Source organism: Ictidomys tridecemlineatus, chromosome 6 (genome assembly GCF_052094955.1).
Source record: "Ictidomys tridecemlineatus isolate mIctTri1 chromosome 6, mIctTri1.hap1, whole genome shotgun sequence".
In the NCBI taxonomy this organism is placed as follows: domain Eukaryota; kingdom Metazoa; phylum Chordata; class Mammalia; order Rodentia; family Sciuridae; genus Ictidomys; species Ictidomys tridecemlineatus.
Window position 1 is genome coordinate 57829025 of NC_135482.1, and position 16767 is coordinate 57845791.

The 16767-nt window shown below is 35.5% G+C and overlaps 2 protein-coding genes across 2 annotated transcripts; both read right to left on the minus strand.

Moving 5' to 3' along the window:
* Nucleotides 1-1091: 1091 nt before the first annotated feature.
* On the minus strand, nt 1092-2030 carry LOC144378329 (olfactory receptor 6C2-like). Its single transcript, XM_078052355.1, has one exon. The coding sequence runs from the start codon at nt 2028-2030 to the stop codon at nt 1092-1094; it is 939 nt and encodes a 312-aa protein (XP_077908481.1).
* A 12113-nt stretch (nt 2031-14143) lies between these two features.
* Nucleotides 14144-15082, minus strand: LOC144378330 (olfactory receptor 6C2-like). The gene has a single exon (XM_078052356.1). It carries the CDS (start codon nt 15080-15082, stop codon nt 14144-14146), a length of 939 nt encoding a protein of 312 aa, XP_077908482.1.
* Nucleotides 15083-16767: the final 1685 nt, after the last annotated feature.

The following is a 16767-nucleotide window of genomic DNA, read 5'->3' on the forward strand; positions in this document are numbered from 1 at the left end:
GGCTTGTGTCTGAGCAGGCCAACTCTAGGAGGGACCCATTATTATGCACATAAATTCTGCTTGCTAAAATCACAATGTAAATGAAGTTATTCACTCAGTCTATATATATATATATTATATATATATATATATTTTATATATATCACATAGATATATGCTTAAATTAATGATCATAAGAGAAACTAGATAACACATTGTTGTGTTTTGTTGGTGTCTTAGAAAGGCAAAAAGAAGGATGCCCTTTGGCAGTAGTCCGATTTTTTTCTCAATCTTTTTGAAGTATGAAGGAAGATTATACCCATACTATGGCCATAATATGAACAATTTATATGTCTGACCAAAATATAAAGTGTAGTTGAATAATGTGATATTTGATAAACATAGACAATAGTTCCATATGTCCTATAAAAGCACAAAAGTTTATTTGCATAATTATAAAGCACAAAACAACAAAGACTGATTATCAGTTAATCGAATTCTAATTATAAGAATGACTAGTCCTTGTTTTCTTTCTCTGCACTCTTCTCTAGACTCAGTTTTCCAAACCTTGATTTTATCTTTGACATCTTAGAATATCCTTTTCAAATAATGAACTTTTTGTGATAACTTGATCATCTTCTTAAACTCTAACATTCTTGAATCAAGAGTTGATGTAAATCTGAATAGTTGGAGAACTTACCCAACCAAAATTTAGTCATAATGCTTCTAAATCCAGGGCTTGTTCTCTGTGAGTTTATGTCTCACACAAATGAGAAGTGGTATCTGGATATTTCCATTCCACATCACAAGAAGGGCATATGGCCAGAGATGCAACTTCTACTATGCATTTATTTTTAATGACATTGGGTCTTTGACTAATATCTGGGGCCTTCGATTATTGAAGAAACCATTGTGAATAAAGGAAACTTAAAAGAAGGCAAAATAAATTGTTTGATTTTGGTTTTTGGATTATAAGAGAAAAATGCTCCAGGGAGAACATTAGCTTGATGAGTCTACCAAATTGGAAGAAGCCATGTTTGTCATTTTTATGAACAGTGCTCATAGTTATTCATATGTAAATGTAAATAAGCCTCAAAAAAATCAATAGGCTCTCAGTTCTTTGAGAGAAATACAATCCGTTTTACTGTGTCTTTGAAAGCTGCTTTTACTTGTTTGTTTCGAAGTGTATAGATGAAAGGGTTAAGCAAAGGGGCAACTGAAGTAGTGAGGATGGACACCACCTTGTTAATGGCCACTCCTTCCTTTGCTGAAGGCTTGACATAGATGAAGATGCAGCTGCCATAGGTGATGGAAACCACAATCATGTGGGAGGAACAGGTGGAAAAGGCCTTTTTCCTTTGTTGGGCAGAAGGAAATTTTAGAATGGTCTTGACGATGTATGTGTAGGAGAGAAAGACACACACCAAGGTAATAATTAGTGTCAGTATGGCAAAACTCAAGATTATTTTATCTAAAAACACTGTGTCTGAGCAGGTTATCTGTAGAAGGGGAGATGCATCACAGCCAAAGTGATCAATCTCATTTGAGTCACAGAATTCCAATTGGAGACCTATGCCAAGGGGTGGGAGGATGATCAGCAGTCCAGCAAACCAACAGCTGAGGACAAGTGTAGCACAGACTCTGTTGCTCATGATGGTTGTGTAGTGCAGGGGCTTACAGATGGCCACGTAGCGGTCATAGGACATGGCAGCCAGGAGAAAAAATTCTGTTGCTCCAAAGAAGACAACAAAAAATAACTGGGTGGCACAAGCATTGTAAGTAACAGTGTTGTCACCAGTTGTCATAGTGTACAGGAATCTGGGAATACAAACAGTGGTGAATGAGACTTCCAGGAGAGAGAAATTTCGGAGGAAAAAATACATGGGAGTTTTAAGATGAGAATCCAAAAGTGTGAGTGTGATAATGGTGAGGTTCCCAGCCACACTCAATATGTAAGTGAGAAACAAAAATATGAAAATTAGAACTTGTAGTTTTGGATCATCTGTCAATCCCAGCAGGATGAATGTTGTTATTGCTGTATGATTTCTCATCCCTGTCTTGTGCCAAGTCAAGTGGACCTGAAGAGAGGTGTCATAAGAAGCCAGCATTGGAGCCTGACTGGAGATATCCCAGCCAGACAGCTCAGTGCACTTAATATTTCTTTACCTGATAATCAATTACTATATTGAACACACCCATACCATTGACATCTTACAAGAAGGTTTCTACAGAAAATTTTGAATATAGATCTTATACTTGTAATTCTCTGATGACAAACCACATTAGTAAAAATGTCAAATAAAAGCCAAGCAAAACATAAATCATATGTGCAGAATTCAGGTTATTAACAATATTGCCTGGAGGCGACACTCTATGTGTTGTTACTTTGGAAGAACTATGACAATTTTGGACTTCTCTTCTCCCATCTGCATCTTTCTGTGTCTTTTCTTGCCATACTGTAATGTTCTATTTTGGAAATCAAAGAGGATATGTTAATTAGGATTTTATGTTGATCATTTAATGTTGTTGCAATGAAATTTAAGAGCAGCACATTCATCTTAGTGTTAATTTTTTCTTTCTGCTTAAATTATCTCTAAAAAGGGTGATTAGTTAGATCACAAAGGTGCACCTTAAAATTTTTGTTCTTATATTTTTTGAATGAAAATATTTATTTTTATGAGTTCATTTTCCAATACACAGTATTAGTGAAACATTGTATTGGGGTTCATTTTAATATAATTATACAAGCATGGAATATAATTTGCTCTGATTCAGTCTTACTAATTCCCATTTCCCTTCTTCTATTCTTTTGATCTTTCTTTTATTTATTTATAATTTTTATATTTATGCCTTTTGGATATATATGAAAGTGAGATTGGTTTAGGCAAATTCATAGATGTACATAGAAAAGTGTGTACATTCATTCTACCCTTCTTCCCCTTTCCCCTCCCTTTTCCTTGATCCCTTTACTCTACTCCTCTGTTCTCTCTTCTATAGTAAAAAGAATTTCTAGCCAGTTTGAGACTCTTGGGCATTGTGTTTCCTGAACCTTTGAAGTGGTATAAAGAACCATTTTCTGGAACCTGAGTTCATGCTGTGATTGAGTCCTGATTGAGTCCTGCTGTGGTGTTGGTCAAGGACAGAGCCCAGAAGGAGAGATCTGTGGTGTTGCTTTCTTTGAAGCCTGGTTCACCCAGTCTTCTTAGTGCCACTCAGTCAGCTGAGTCTGTCTCTGACCTCTTTTTTGAATGAGTCCTGCTGTTTCATTCCAATCATTCTCCCTGCTAATTTAACAACTGTCTTCCTAAAGTTGTTCATGTTCTCTGGGTTTTTGATAATGTAACTATCTCAGGCAACATCTAGGAACAGATGGAATCTTACAAACTCATCTTTGTAAACAAATAATAAAGTTCCCTACCTTTTTCTCTGGCCTTTATCTCTGTCCATTTCAGTACTTCCCAGAAGTTTCAAGCCTCCTTGTATTCCAATTGATGTATTTTCAGGAACCACGTTAGATATGGGCTCAGGGAATTCTGCTTCACTTTGTATCCAAACTTAAACCCTCATTGTAGTTCCATATTTTAAGGAGCTGTTTTCAGATATGCAACTTGTAAAAGAAAATATTATAAATTCATTATCAGCAGTGTATATGTATTCAATATCTTAAAAATTATAAAATGTTATTATAAAATATGACATTATAAAATATGTCTGTTAGAAGGGGAATTATTAGATGTTCAATTTTAGATATAGCTCACAATTTGTAGAAAAAAAATTCTACAAACTTTTGTATAAAAGAGGAAGAACTGAGTTTTTAACTGTTTAAACAACTGCCTCATTTGCACCCAACATTTATGGTCCATTTGAGAATCAAAGACAAGATTCTTTTCTCTTATTTATTACTATCCAAGAAAATAATCAAATTCTTTCATTAAAATAAATATTAAATAATTACTTATGATGTTTAGAGCACTATATCAGATACTCACCTATAGGTTCACGTATGAAAAATTGCTCTCTAAAGAAGATTTGAGGTCACCAGTAGAAGATACTATTTCATATTAACACATTTTCATTAACATGGTAACACAAGGTAACAGCAGTAATGTAATTTTGTAATCAAAACACTAAGTATTTCATTCTTCTTCCTTGACAATTACTCTTAGTTATACTAGTATCTATTCTTAATTTCCTATATCAATTGAGATCCAACAGGCTCTATTCAAAATTTGGCAGTCCAAGTTGTCACCAAAAGCAGGACACATGGCTCAGGGCACACAGATATGATTTTAGAACAAGGAAAACTGCAAGGGAGATATAATTCATCTGAGAGATGAAATTGTACCATCAGGGCCCCTGCAAATACAAGGTGATAGACCAGGTTTATTTATTCACACTGAATTACCCCTATTCCCCTTCTTCTGTTCTCTCTCATGTATTCTTAGTCACTTTATGATTCGGTTTTTAGTTTTTTAAATGAACAGTGTGGTGCATTTTAAAATATATTTTAGATACTTGTATATTATGTTTGAAATGAACCTCATTTAGTCTTCATTTGGGACCAAGACTTCTCACAGATTGGACAGGTTAGGTCCAAGAAGAGTTTGAATTCTGCATCAGCCAAATCTGTGGCAAAAGGACTTAAATACCAGATAGATATAAAGGGCATTTTTCTTCTAAGAACTTATCTAATATGGATATTGTTTTATATACATGACACTAGCAGATACTTCTGAGTAGAGGTGTCTTTTCTGTAATCTTGAATGTTTCTAGAGAGTTAAAACAGTCTTCTCAACTGATACTCATGGCCAGGATAAAGGAGAAACTGGCCATCAGAGGAAAATTCTAATTTCATTTTTCTTTAGAATGACACTTTTATAGAATTAATTGTCGACCCCCTTCAATGTACCAAATATAAGATTTTAAAACTGATTGTTCACCCTCTGCCTGATTTTCAGAATATGGAAAATATGTCACAAAAATTTCATACTAATTATATACTTACTTTTTGGGCCCGTCTTCATTAGAGGGCTTTGACAGAACCACAGTGTAGGAGCCTTAGCTGTCAAGGAGCTTTGTGTGTATTCTGTTCCCACTAATTTTCACCTGTCTCAGTCCCCACACTCAGCCTCCACAGGAGCACATGTATATGTGGACACACTCATGCACACACACTCAACCTCAGGCAAGTGTGGCAATTGACAGTTCCTGTCTAGATTTTCATCACTCCTGCTATCACGAGACAAGTCCCTATCCTCTCTTTATTCCACACATCTAAAATGGCATCTTATACCAGATTTCCCATTGATTCTATTAGTCAAGGCAAAAAAATAAATAGTGGTGTAGAGCAAAAAGGAAAATTCTAGTCTGTTGGAGTGTTCATGAGGTCTTGGTGAGGGAGGCAGGCTTCCCTGAAATTTCTGTAATAGCAGTCTTTGCTTTATATTGCTACCAGTGCACAGGGAACAACAGAGCAAACAACTCAGTCCTTGGTGACTCAGTTTGAGAAGTTATTCACAAATTGGTGGCAGTCTAATGAATAATGTAAAAATTTATGTAGCAATAGGGACAGTGTCCTCAGAGACCTGGAGAATTTAATGTTTGAATTCTCTTTTAATTACTTTGTTGAATCTCTGTATTTCCCCCAGGACTAAATCCTGCCTAGTACTTCATATGTATTATGTGTTATGTATTGTGACCTAAATGTCATGTAAAATAAAAATCTTCTACTCAAAAAAATTTAAGAAGTCCTGTTTTCAGATAGGAACACTGAGGATCAGAGGACTGTGAGTTAGTGTGCTTCCAGGGGTGGTGCAGGTTTTGAACAAAAGTTTATCTTCCACTCCAATATCTGCTTCTGTGGAACACAACATGAGCTCCTTCCCCCAATAATTAGGAGGTTCACTGTCATTTCAGTTGTGATTTTCTCCTAGTCTGCCTGGCCCACATTGTCAACTCCCCTTCCTACTTGTGTCTTTTCAGAAAAGCAGTGGACCTACCTGTGATGTTTAAAGCAACAGAGAGTTTTGCATCTAAGCACTGAATGAAAAGTCCTTAGTCCTAGGATATATTCTTTCTCTCTATTTTTTTACTTTGACTTGTCACTATTTATGGAAGTGACTAAGGCTTTTACTTTGATGTTTCTGCCATCATTTCTGGACTCTAGCTCCTGCTGTTCCTGTTGATTCTTTTGTCACATGATGGAGTTGTTCACTGCAGCAGATGTCTTGCTTGTCCCTCTCAGCACTGTTCCACACCCATTAGAGGCACTGTCAGACAGTGTCTGTCTGTCATCCCTGACAAAGGGGATAGGATGTTGATAAAGGACATGTGTTTTTATTGAGTAAAGTTTTTTCTAATATGTTCTTTAGATATTCCTGGCATTAGAAAAGTATTTTGACATATTGTATATAAATGGAGTATAACTTTCTGTTCTTGTAGTTGTACATGATATGGATTACACTGGTTGTATATTCATATATGAACAGAGGAAAGTTATGCCCAATTCATTCTACTGTCTTTTGAGTGAAGTTTTGAGGAATAGCTGATGAACTTTAGCTAACGCTGGTCATTTCTCTACTTGTTCTGCTCCTTCTTTTTATCCATGCTAGTTTTATTGAGGGTGACAAAGTGCCCAGATAAAATACTACCCAGCCTCCCTGAGAGCTGATGTAGCTTCATGGCTAAGATTATGGCTGATGATAGACTTTCCACATATTAATTGCTATTACTAATATAGAATCATCAATTTCCCTGTGAATTCTGCTTCAGTTGTATTTTCAGTTAAGTTTCTCTTTTGAATGATTTCTACCTTAATTTTCTTTGACCAGATATTATGTTTTGTATAATTTGAATCCTTTGAAATTCATCTAGACCTGTCCTGAATACTGTCCATTTTAGTAAATATTTTCTGTGAACTTTAGAACATTTCTGCTCTTCTTTGGGTGAAGTGTTCTGTAAATAAAGTCAGTAAGGCCCCAGTTATAGAGGGTTTTGCTTAAGTCTCCTATATACTTACTCAATTTTTATATAGGTTCAATTAATCATTGACACAAGTGTTTCAGTGTTTCTAACCATAATAGTGTGTTTGTCTTTATCTCATTGTAGTTTAATCAGTTTATGCTTTCTATATTTTGAAGCATTACTCTATGCACAAACACTTAGAACAATTATGGTTTCTTAAAGAATAGAGCTTTTTGTCATCCCCAAACTTGTCTCTACTAAAACTCTTTGGTCTAATTTACATTGTTCATTGTGAATATGGTCACTCCAAATTTTTAAAAAATGTGGATAATGCAATGCATTATTATTTGTTATAGCCTATCATATAACTTTTTGTATAGGGCTATTTCATCTATTTCCTTCTGAAAAACTGTTGTTTAATTTCTGTCTTATAATAAAATTTACTTTCTTTTAGGTAGCAGTGTTGCCAATGCTGCTGCCTATTTTATCTTCCTCTTGCCTCATAGTTTTTCTGTCTTTCCATGGTGAAATTAATAAATTAAAATTCACTCTCTTAACACATTTAAAATGTGTGCCATGGCATTGCTAAATATAGTCATATTGTTGTGCCTTAGCTCTCCGGAGCTTACTTGTCTAGCTTCACAAACTTTGTACCCATTTACCAAACATCTTCCTGCTTCTCCCACCCACAGCCACTATTCTATTCTCTGCTTGTATTCTGATTTTTACCTATGTTACATTCCTCATATAGGAGATTAAACAATAATCTTTTTTAGTGTCTGACTTATTTAATTTAGAATAGTGTCCTCTAGGTTCATACATATTGTCAAAATGCCAGGATGTTCATCTTTTTTAGGGGGATTCTTTTTTTCATTCGTTCCACATTTTTTCACTGTTGCATTACTGTTGGACATACTGTTATGTCCCTCCATGTTGTTACATGCATGGTGTTGTTACAGACTCCTGCCTGCACACAACAGAACAATGTAATGTGGCAAATATTACTCCCCAGCACTTCCCTGTTCCTTCCCAATTTTTCCCTCCTCCCTTTTCTCTAATGATCTCCTTTTAATTTTTGTGAAATGCCTTTCCCTGCTTCTTTTCCATTTACCTCTCTAGCTTCCAAATATGAGGGGAAACATGTAATCTTTGATCTTCTGAGTTTGGCTTATTTCACTTAATATAATGACCTCAAATTTTATCCATTTTCCTGCAAGCCACATAATTTCATTTTTCTTTATGATGGTATAAAACTCTCTCTCTCTCTCTCTCTCTCTCTCTCTCTCTCTCTCTGTGTGTGTGTGTGCATATGCATATCAGTATCATAGTTTCTTTATTCATCCTTATATTGATGAATATCTAGACTGGTTCCCTAGTTTGTCTCTTGTGGATTTTGGTGCTATAACCATGGTATGCATGGATCACTATAGAATGATGACTTTAATTCTTCAGAATAAATATCAGTGTCTGGTACAGTTGGGTCATATAGTAATTCCATTCCTAGTTTTTTGAGGAAACTGTATTCAGATTTCCATAGTAGTTGTACTAATTTCAAATCCCACCAACAGTGTAAAAGTGTTCTTTTTTCTCCTCATCTTCTCCAGAATTTATTATTATTTGTATGCTTGATGCTTGCCATTCTGAATGGTGTGAGATAAAATCTCAGTGTAGTTTTTTTTTTTTGTACCAGGGATTGAACTGAGGGACACTCAATAGCTGAGCCATATCCCCAGCACTATTTTGTATTCTAATTAGAGACATGATCTCACTGAGTTGCTTAGTACCTCACCCTTTATGAGGCTGGCTTTGAACTCACAATTTTCCTGCTTTAGCTTTTTAAGCAGGGCTTCTTGGATTAAAGGTGTGAGCCTCTGTGCCTGGCCTTCAGTGTGGTTTTGATTTACATTTCCTAATTGCTAATGATGTTGAACATTTTTTTCATCTATTTGTTGACCATTTCTATTTTTTATCTTCAGAAGTGTTTAATTCATTTGCTCATTTATTAATTGGGTTATTTGATTTTTTTGGTGTTAGGTATTTTTTAGTTTTTTATTTGTTCTAGATATTAATCCTCTGTCACAGAGTAGTGAGCAAAGATTTTCTTTGATTCTGTAGGTTCTCTCTTCACATTCCTAATTCTTTGCTGTGCAGAAGCTTTTTAATTTGATTCCATCTTAGGGGAAAATATTATTTGGTTCTATCTATTATGTATCTATCATCGATCTGTCATCTTTCTATCAACTATTTCTCACTTTTCTATTAATCATCTATTGTATGCAAACAAAACAGCAGGAGGTCACTTGTCAGTATCCACAGGTTGCCCAAGGGTGGGGCTATTGTACTTGTACCACAAAGGTGAAATGAAGCTTACTAGGCAGCTTGAGAAGGTTGCCTGTGGTATGTGTCATGCCCCTGCCAGTCTCTAGGGCCTGTGTGTGGGTTGGGGTCACTCTAATGTACCTAGGTAATGCATCACAGTCTGTGAAGCCTGTACCTTTCAGTCTCCATGGGAAGCACAGTGGTTGGGGGCATAGCAGCAGCTCAGAAGAGCAACTCATTGACTGCACTGGGGGAAGAACACAGTTGGATTTGGTCTCAGAATGGAGGAGCCTGGGTTGGAGGGATTACTACATGGACTGGGTTCTGCCTCTGGTGTAGTGCAGTGGGGAACACACCCTGATGATGTCAGACTGTCACTTTTGAAGATGATATGACCTTATATATAAAGAAAGACCTCCAAACTTCCCCTAAAACTAATTAGAACAAATTAATTCAAGTTGCACACAACATGAACATACAGAATAAATAGCATTTGAATACACCAATAGGAAATTATTTGAAACAGAAATCAAGAAAGAAATTTCATTTATAATAGTTAAAAATATATGTTTATGTGTAAATTGAAACAAAGAGGTGCAAGATCTCTCTATATAATAAAAATTATAAAATTTAGATGAAAGAAATTGAAGAGGAAACACACACAAAAATGGAAAGATATCCTATGTTTTTGGGTTAGAAGAATCAATATTGTTAGCAGGTCTATAATAGCCCAAACCTGAAAGCATAATTCTGAAATTTGTATGGAACCACAGAAAACCACAAATAGCCAAATCAATCAACCCCAAATAACCATTCAAAGAATAATGAAACAGGAATCATCCTGATACCTAAGTTGAAAACACATTGTAAAACTGTAGTAATCAAAATGGCATAGTGTTGGCATAGAAACAGGGACATAGACCAGTGGAGCAAAATAGCCTAGAAGAATACAGAAATATATACATCTAAGCCAACTGATTTTTGACAAAATAAGACAGTTTTTTTCCCTAAATGGTGCTGGGAGAATTGGATATCAACATGCAGAAGACAGAAAGTAGACTCCTGACTCTCTCCAGTTATAGAAATGAGTTAAAATGAACATATATATTAAGTATTAGACCTTAAACATTTTTATGAAGATAGTGATGTCCTGCCTTATGATTTTAAGCATTGACTTACATGGTGTGCTTACCACTCTCTCCCAGCATATTCATACATTTCCTCTCTCCCACAGATATTCAGTGTACATGAGGCTAATGTTAACCAAATTCTGAAGATTCATTGCTGACTATTCTGATGTCTTTATCTGGAACATAAGCAAGAATTTCACTGATCTCCGATCTAAGCATGGAATTAGACATAGGAGGAGAGGAATATATGTGTCTTGTTGCAGAAGAATTTCAAGTAGAATGGCCAACATTTTATAGTCCTAGTTATATTAAAGCAATAAATTTAATATCTATTCTTTCCAGTACCATATAAAATAGACACTGTTAATATCCATATTTTAGATTTGTGAAAGACAAGCTTCATAAACTTCAAGAAAATAACCCTAGGTAATTCTGATAGATCATTGAGAGTCTGAGACTTGAACTAAAGCCTGTGTTTTAAACCACTGTGTGGCATTGCTTCTACTTTACCACACCGATTTTGAGAGAAATTTGGATGTGAAGGAATTAATAATGTAGGTGTGACTGTTTAAGGATATTCTGTATCAGTTAAATGGTACATCAATGAATCTGGAATAAATTGAAAATCAAATTAAATACTAGATATTCAAAATAGCAGAGACTTACCATACAAGACCTTTTATTCAGCAATACTATACATGCTCCAATACTTTGTGTGGGTCTGACAATTTGTATTAATGATCAGTACAATCCAGCTTTTACCTTAAATGCTTGAGAAGCACCATGCTCATGTTAGCACATATAAAGTATATCCATGTAGTGAGTTATGTTACATTTGTACTTAAAACAGTAAACAATATCCCACAACATGTTAGGATATCATTAAACTACATAGACATGCTCACATTAAAAAACAAATGTTCTTCCATTGAAATCAAGGTCCTACCAGTACCTGTTAAAATTTAAGTTGTTACTCTGAATCCATTTGCTTAGTTTTTTTTTGTTATGGTAGTTTATTCCAGTTATTTTCTTTGGCTCATAATTTGAAATATTCTAGATATAAAACTAAATCCATACGTTATATTATTTTCACTTCACAGAATAGATATCCGTGGTGGTTTATGTTAGCAACAAAAGCAGTATATATGAAGAAGTTAATGGAATACAGCAGATCACAAAATTTGTGTTTTTTAGTATCTAATTAATATAAATACAAGGATGAAAATATAACCATCATAGGATAAAGGAATTGATCCATGTACAGTGTTTGCATGTATTTGAAATATGACACTGAACCCCATTAATGTTTACAATGAATGCATATAAATAAAAACATCACCCGAAACTATCAAAGAGAGAGAAAATCTCTTGCTATTAACTTAAAAATGTCATCTAAGAAAATAAACAATAGATTCTGTCAAGGAGAGGCACAGAGAGGCCTCCAACCTTTCTCTAGGAGCCTCTTTTAACCCTAACCTCTAGAAAGTGGGTATGTGAGGTGACAAAATCTAGAGAGTTTTTTTTTTTTCTAATTTGAATGAAGTGGACTAAATGTATACTCTTTCCTTTCATTTTCCTCTTACAAAGGGATGGAGGTTGCAATGGCTACAACTAAAACCTAAATGATAAAGGAGAGAAATGAAATTATACTTCAATGGAAGCACAGTCTCTGGGACTGAGGAAGAAAGTCAGTGCCTCACAATGCTGATGGGCATAGGGCATTTCTTTTTTCTTTTCTTTTTTTTTGGGGGTGGGGGTGGTGGTTACTGGGGATTGAACTCAGGGGCACTCAACCACTGAGCCACATTCCCCAGCCCTATTTTATATTTTATTAGAGACAGGGTCTCATTGAATTGCTTAGCACCTGGCTTTTGCTGAGGCTGGCTTTGAACTCGAAATCCTGTCTCAGCCTCCTGAGCCACTGGGATTACAGGTATGCGCCACTGCACCAGGCTTATAAGGCATTTCTTAACACTCCTCTGACTCACGACACTCAACTAACCCCACAGTTTGCAATTATGCACTTTATGATCTGGCCTTCTTCATCACCCCAGATTCTTCACCACTTCTCCTTAATAACCAGTGTTTTGCTTCTTAAATTTGAAGTCATTTTTGTAAAGAAGAGCTAAGTCTTTCTGTTCTTTGCTGGATCATTCACCTGTCTCTAGTAGCACTTACTATGTCATTTCATTTCTTTTTTGTAAATGTATCCAAAAATGTAGAGTCTGTATACCTTACCTCTACTCTAGATTTGTAGATTCCTTGAACATTAGAACATATGATTTCTGTATTTTTATCTTCAAGAGCCAGTTCAACCCTTGAAATTTAGTAAATTCTCAATACATATTTATGAAGTGAAAATACATTTGTCATTGAAAGGTGTTCTTTTTTTTTCTTAAAACTTCACAATCTTTCTGACAGTGTCTTTGAAGGCTTGCTTTACTTGTTGGTTTCTTAGTGTATAAATGAAGGGATTCAACATGGGGGTGACTGAAGTAATGAGCACAGCTATTCCTTTGTTGAAAGCACCTCCTTCTTTTATAGGGGATTAATGCACATAAACGTGCAGCTGCCATAAGACAGGGAGATGACAATCATGTGGGAAGAGCAAGAGGAAAAAGCCTTTGTCCTTTGCTGGGCAGAGAGGATCCTCAGAATCATCCTGATGATGTATGTACAAGAAACTGTCACCAGAACCAAAGTAATCACTAGAGTCACCACAGCCATGAGTATGACCATCCTTTCTAAGAGGCTTGTGTCTGAGCAGGCCAGCTCTAGGAGGGGCCTATTATTTTATATATATATACTTAAATTAATGATCAGAAGAGAAACTAGAAGACACATGGTTGTGTTTTGGTGGTGTCTTACAAAGGCAAAAAGAAGAATGCCCTTTGACAATAGTCTGATTTTTTTCTCAATATTTTTGAATTATGAAGGAAGATTATACCCATACTATGGCCATAATATGAACGATTTATATGTCTGATCCAAATATAAAGTGTAGTTGATAATTTGATGTTTGATAAACAAAGACAATAGTTCCATATGTACTATAAAAGCACAAAAGTTTATTTTCATAATTATAAAGCACAGAACAACAAAAAGAGGGTTTATTAGTCGATAGAATTCTAATTATGTGCATGACTAATATTTGTTTTTCCTTCTCTGTCCCTCTTCTATAGATCCATCCATGTTTTTCATACTCTAATTTTATCTTTGACATCTTAGAATATCCTTTCTAAATAATGAACTTGTTTTGAAAACTTCATCAATATTCCTAAACTCTAACATTCTTGAATCGGGAGGTGCTAAAAGTCTGAATAGTTACAGAACTTACCCAACCAAAATTTAGTCATAATGCTTCTAAATTCAGAGCTTGTTCTCTGCGAGTTTATGTCTCATAGATGTGAGAAGTGGTCTCTGGATATTTCCATTCCACATTAGAAGAAGAGCATGTGGCCAGAGATGTAACTTCTGCTTTGCATTTCCTTTTTATGAGATTTGGTCTCTGACCACTCTCTGGTGCATGAAATTATTGAAGAAACCATTCTGAATAAAGGAAACTTAAAAGAAGGCAAAATAAATTGTTTGATTTTTTGGTTTTTGTATTATAAGAGAAAAATGTTCCAGGGAGAACATTAGCTTGATGACTCTACCAAATAAGAAGAAGCCATGTTTGTCACTTTCATGAACAGTGCTCACAGTTATTCAGATTTAAATGTAAGTAATCCTCAGCAAACATCAATATGCTCTCAGTTCTTTGAGAGAAATACAATCCGTTTTACTGTGTCTTTGAAAGCTGCTTTTACTTGTTTGTTTCGAAGTGTATAGATGAAAGGGTTAAGCAAAGGGGCAACTGAAGTATTGAGTATGGACACCACCTTGTTAATGGCCACTCCTTCCTTTGCTGAAGGCTTGACATAGATGAAGATGCAGCTGCCATAGCTGATGGAAACCACAATCATGTGGGAGGAGCATGTGGAAAAAGCCTTTTTCCTTTGTTGGGCAGAAGGAAATTTTAGAATGGTCTTGATGATGTATGTGTAGGAGAGAGTGATGCACACCAAGGTAATAATTAGTGTCACTATGGCAGAAGTCAAGACTATTTTCTCTAAAAACACTGTGTCTGAGCAGGTTATCTGTAGAAGGGGAGATGCATCACAGCCAAAGTGATTAATCTCATTTGAGTCACAGAATTCCAATTGGAGGCCTATGTCAAGGGGTGGGAGAATGATCAGCAGGCCAGCAAACCAACAGCTGAGGACAAGTATAGTACAGACTCTGTTGCTCATGATGGTTGTGTAGTGCAGGGGCTTACAGATGGCCACATAGCGGTCATAGGACATGGCAGCCAGGAGAAAAAACTCTGTTGCTCCAAAGAGGACAACAAAAAATACCTGAGTCAAACAAGCATTGTAAGTAACAGTGTTGTCACCAGTTGTCATGGTATACAGGAATCTGGGAATACAAACAGTGGTGAATGAGACTTCCAGGAAAGAGAAATTTCGGAGGAAAAAATACATGGGAGTTTTAAGATGAGAATCCAAAAGTGTGAGTGTGATAATGGTGAGGTTCCCAGTCACACTCAATATGTAAGTGAGAAACAAAAATATGAAAATTAGAACTTGTAGTTTTGGATCATCTGTCAATCCCAGCAGGATGAATGTTGTTATTGCTGTATGATTTCTCATCCTTGCCTTGTGCCAAGTCACAAGCGAGTGGACCTGAAGAGAGGTTTCAAAAGAAGCCAGCATTGGAGCCTGACTGGGGACATCCCAGCCAGACAGCTCAGTGCCCCTAATATTTCTTTACCTGATAATCAATTACCATATTGAACACACTCATAACATTGACATCTTACAAGAAGGTTTCTACAGAAAATTTTGAATATAGGTCTTATGCTTGTACTGCATCAGTAATAATATCAAATTAAAACCAAACAAAACATAAATCATATGTGCAGAATGCAGTTTATTAACAATATTGCCTGGAGGTGATACTCTATGTGTTCTTATTCTGGAAGAACTATGACACTTTTGGACTCTTTTTCTCCTATCTTCACCTTTCTTTGCCTTCCCCTGCCATACTGTAATGTTCTATTTTTAAAATCAAGGAGGATCTGTCAATTAAAATTTTATGTTGATTACTTAATTTTGTTGTAATGAATTTTAATAACAGCACATTCATTTTAGAGTAAATTTTTCTTTGTGCTCAATTATCTCTAAATACGGTGAAAAATTTAGAACATAAAGGTATATCTTAGCTTTTTTGTTCTTACACTTTGTGAATTATAAGTATTGCTTTTATGAGTTTATTTTAGTATACATAGTATTAGTGAAAAATTGTATTGGGGTTCATTTTAATATAATTAATCAAGCATGGTATGTAATTTTCTCTGATTTAGTCCTCACTACTTCCTATTTCCCTTCTATTTATTTATAGTTTTTATATTTTTTCCTTCTGGACATACATGAAAATGCAATTGGTTGGGGCATATTCATAGATGTACATAGGAAAGTGTATCACATTCATTCCACCCTTCTTCCCCCTTCCCGTCCCTCTTGCTTGATCCCTTTCCTGTACTCCACTGTTCTCTCTTCTATAGTGAAAAGAATTTCTAGCCAGTTTTGAGACTCTTATGCATTGTGTTTCCTGAACCTTTGAAGTGGTATAAAGAACCATTTTCTGGAACCTGAGCATGAACCTGATTGAGTCCTGCTGTGGTGTTGGTCAAGGACAGAGCCCAGGAGGAGAGATCTGTGGTGTTGCTTTCTTTGCAGCCTGGTTCACCCAGTCTTCTTAGTGCCACTCAGTCACCTGAGTCTGTCTGTGACCTCTTTTTGAATGATTCCTGCTTTTTCATTCCAATTATTCTCCCTGCTAATTTACCAACTGTCTTCCTAATCTTGTTTATGTTCTCTGGGTTTTTGGTAATGTAACTACCTCAGGCAACATCTAGGAAAACATGGAATCTTACAAACTCATCTTTGTAAACAAATAATAATGTTCCCTACCTTTCTCTCTGGTCTTTATCTCTGTTCATTTTAGCTCTTTCCCAGAAGTTTCAAGCCTCTTTATATTCAAATTGATATATTTTCAGGAACCACATTAGATATGGGCTCAGGGAATTCTGCTTCACTTTGTATCCAACCTTAACCCTCATTGCAGTTCTATATTTTAAGCAGCTGTTTTCAGATTTGCAACGTGTAAATGAAAATCTTACAAATTCATTATCTGCAGAGTATATGTTTACTACCTTAAAAATTATATAATGTTATAAAATATGACATTATAAAATATGACTTAATAGGGGGATTTTTAAGTTTTCAATTTTAGATATAGCTCACTATTTATTGAAAAAACCCTACAAATTTTT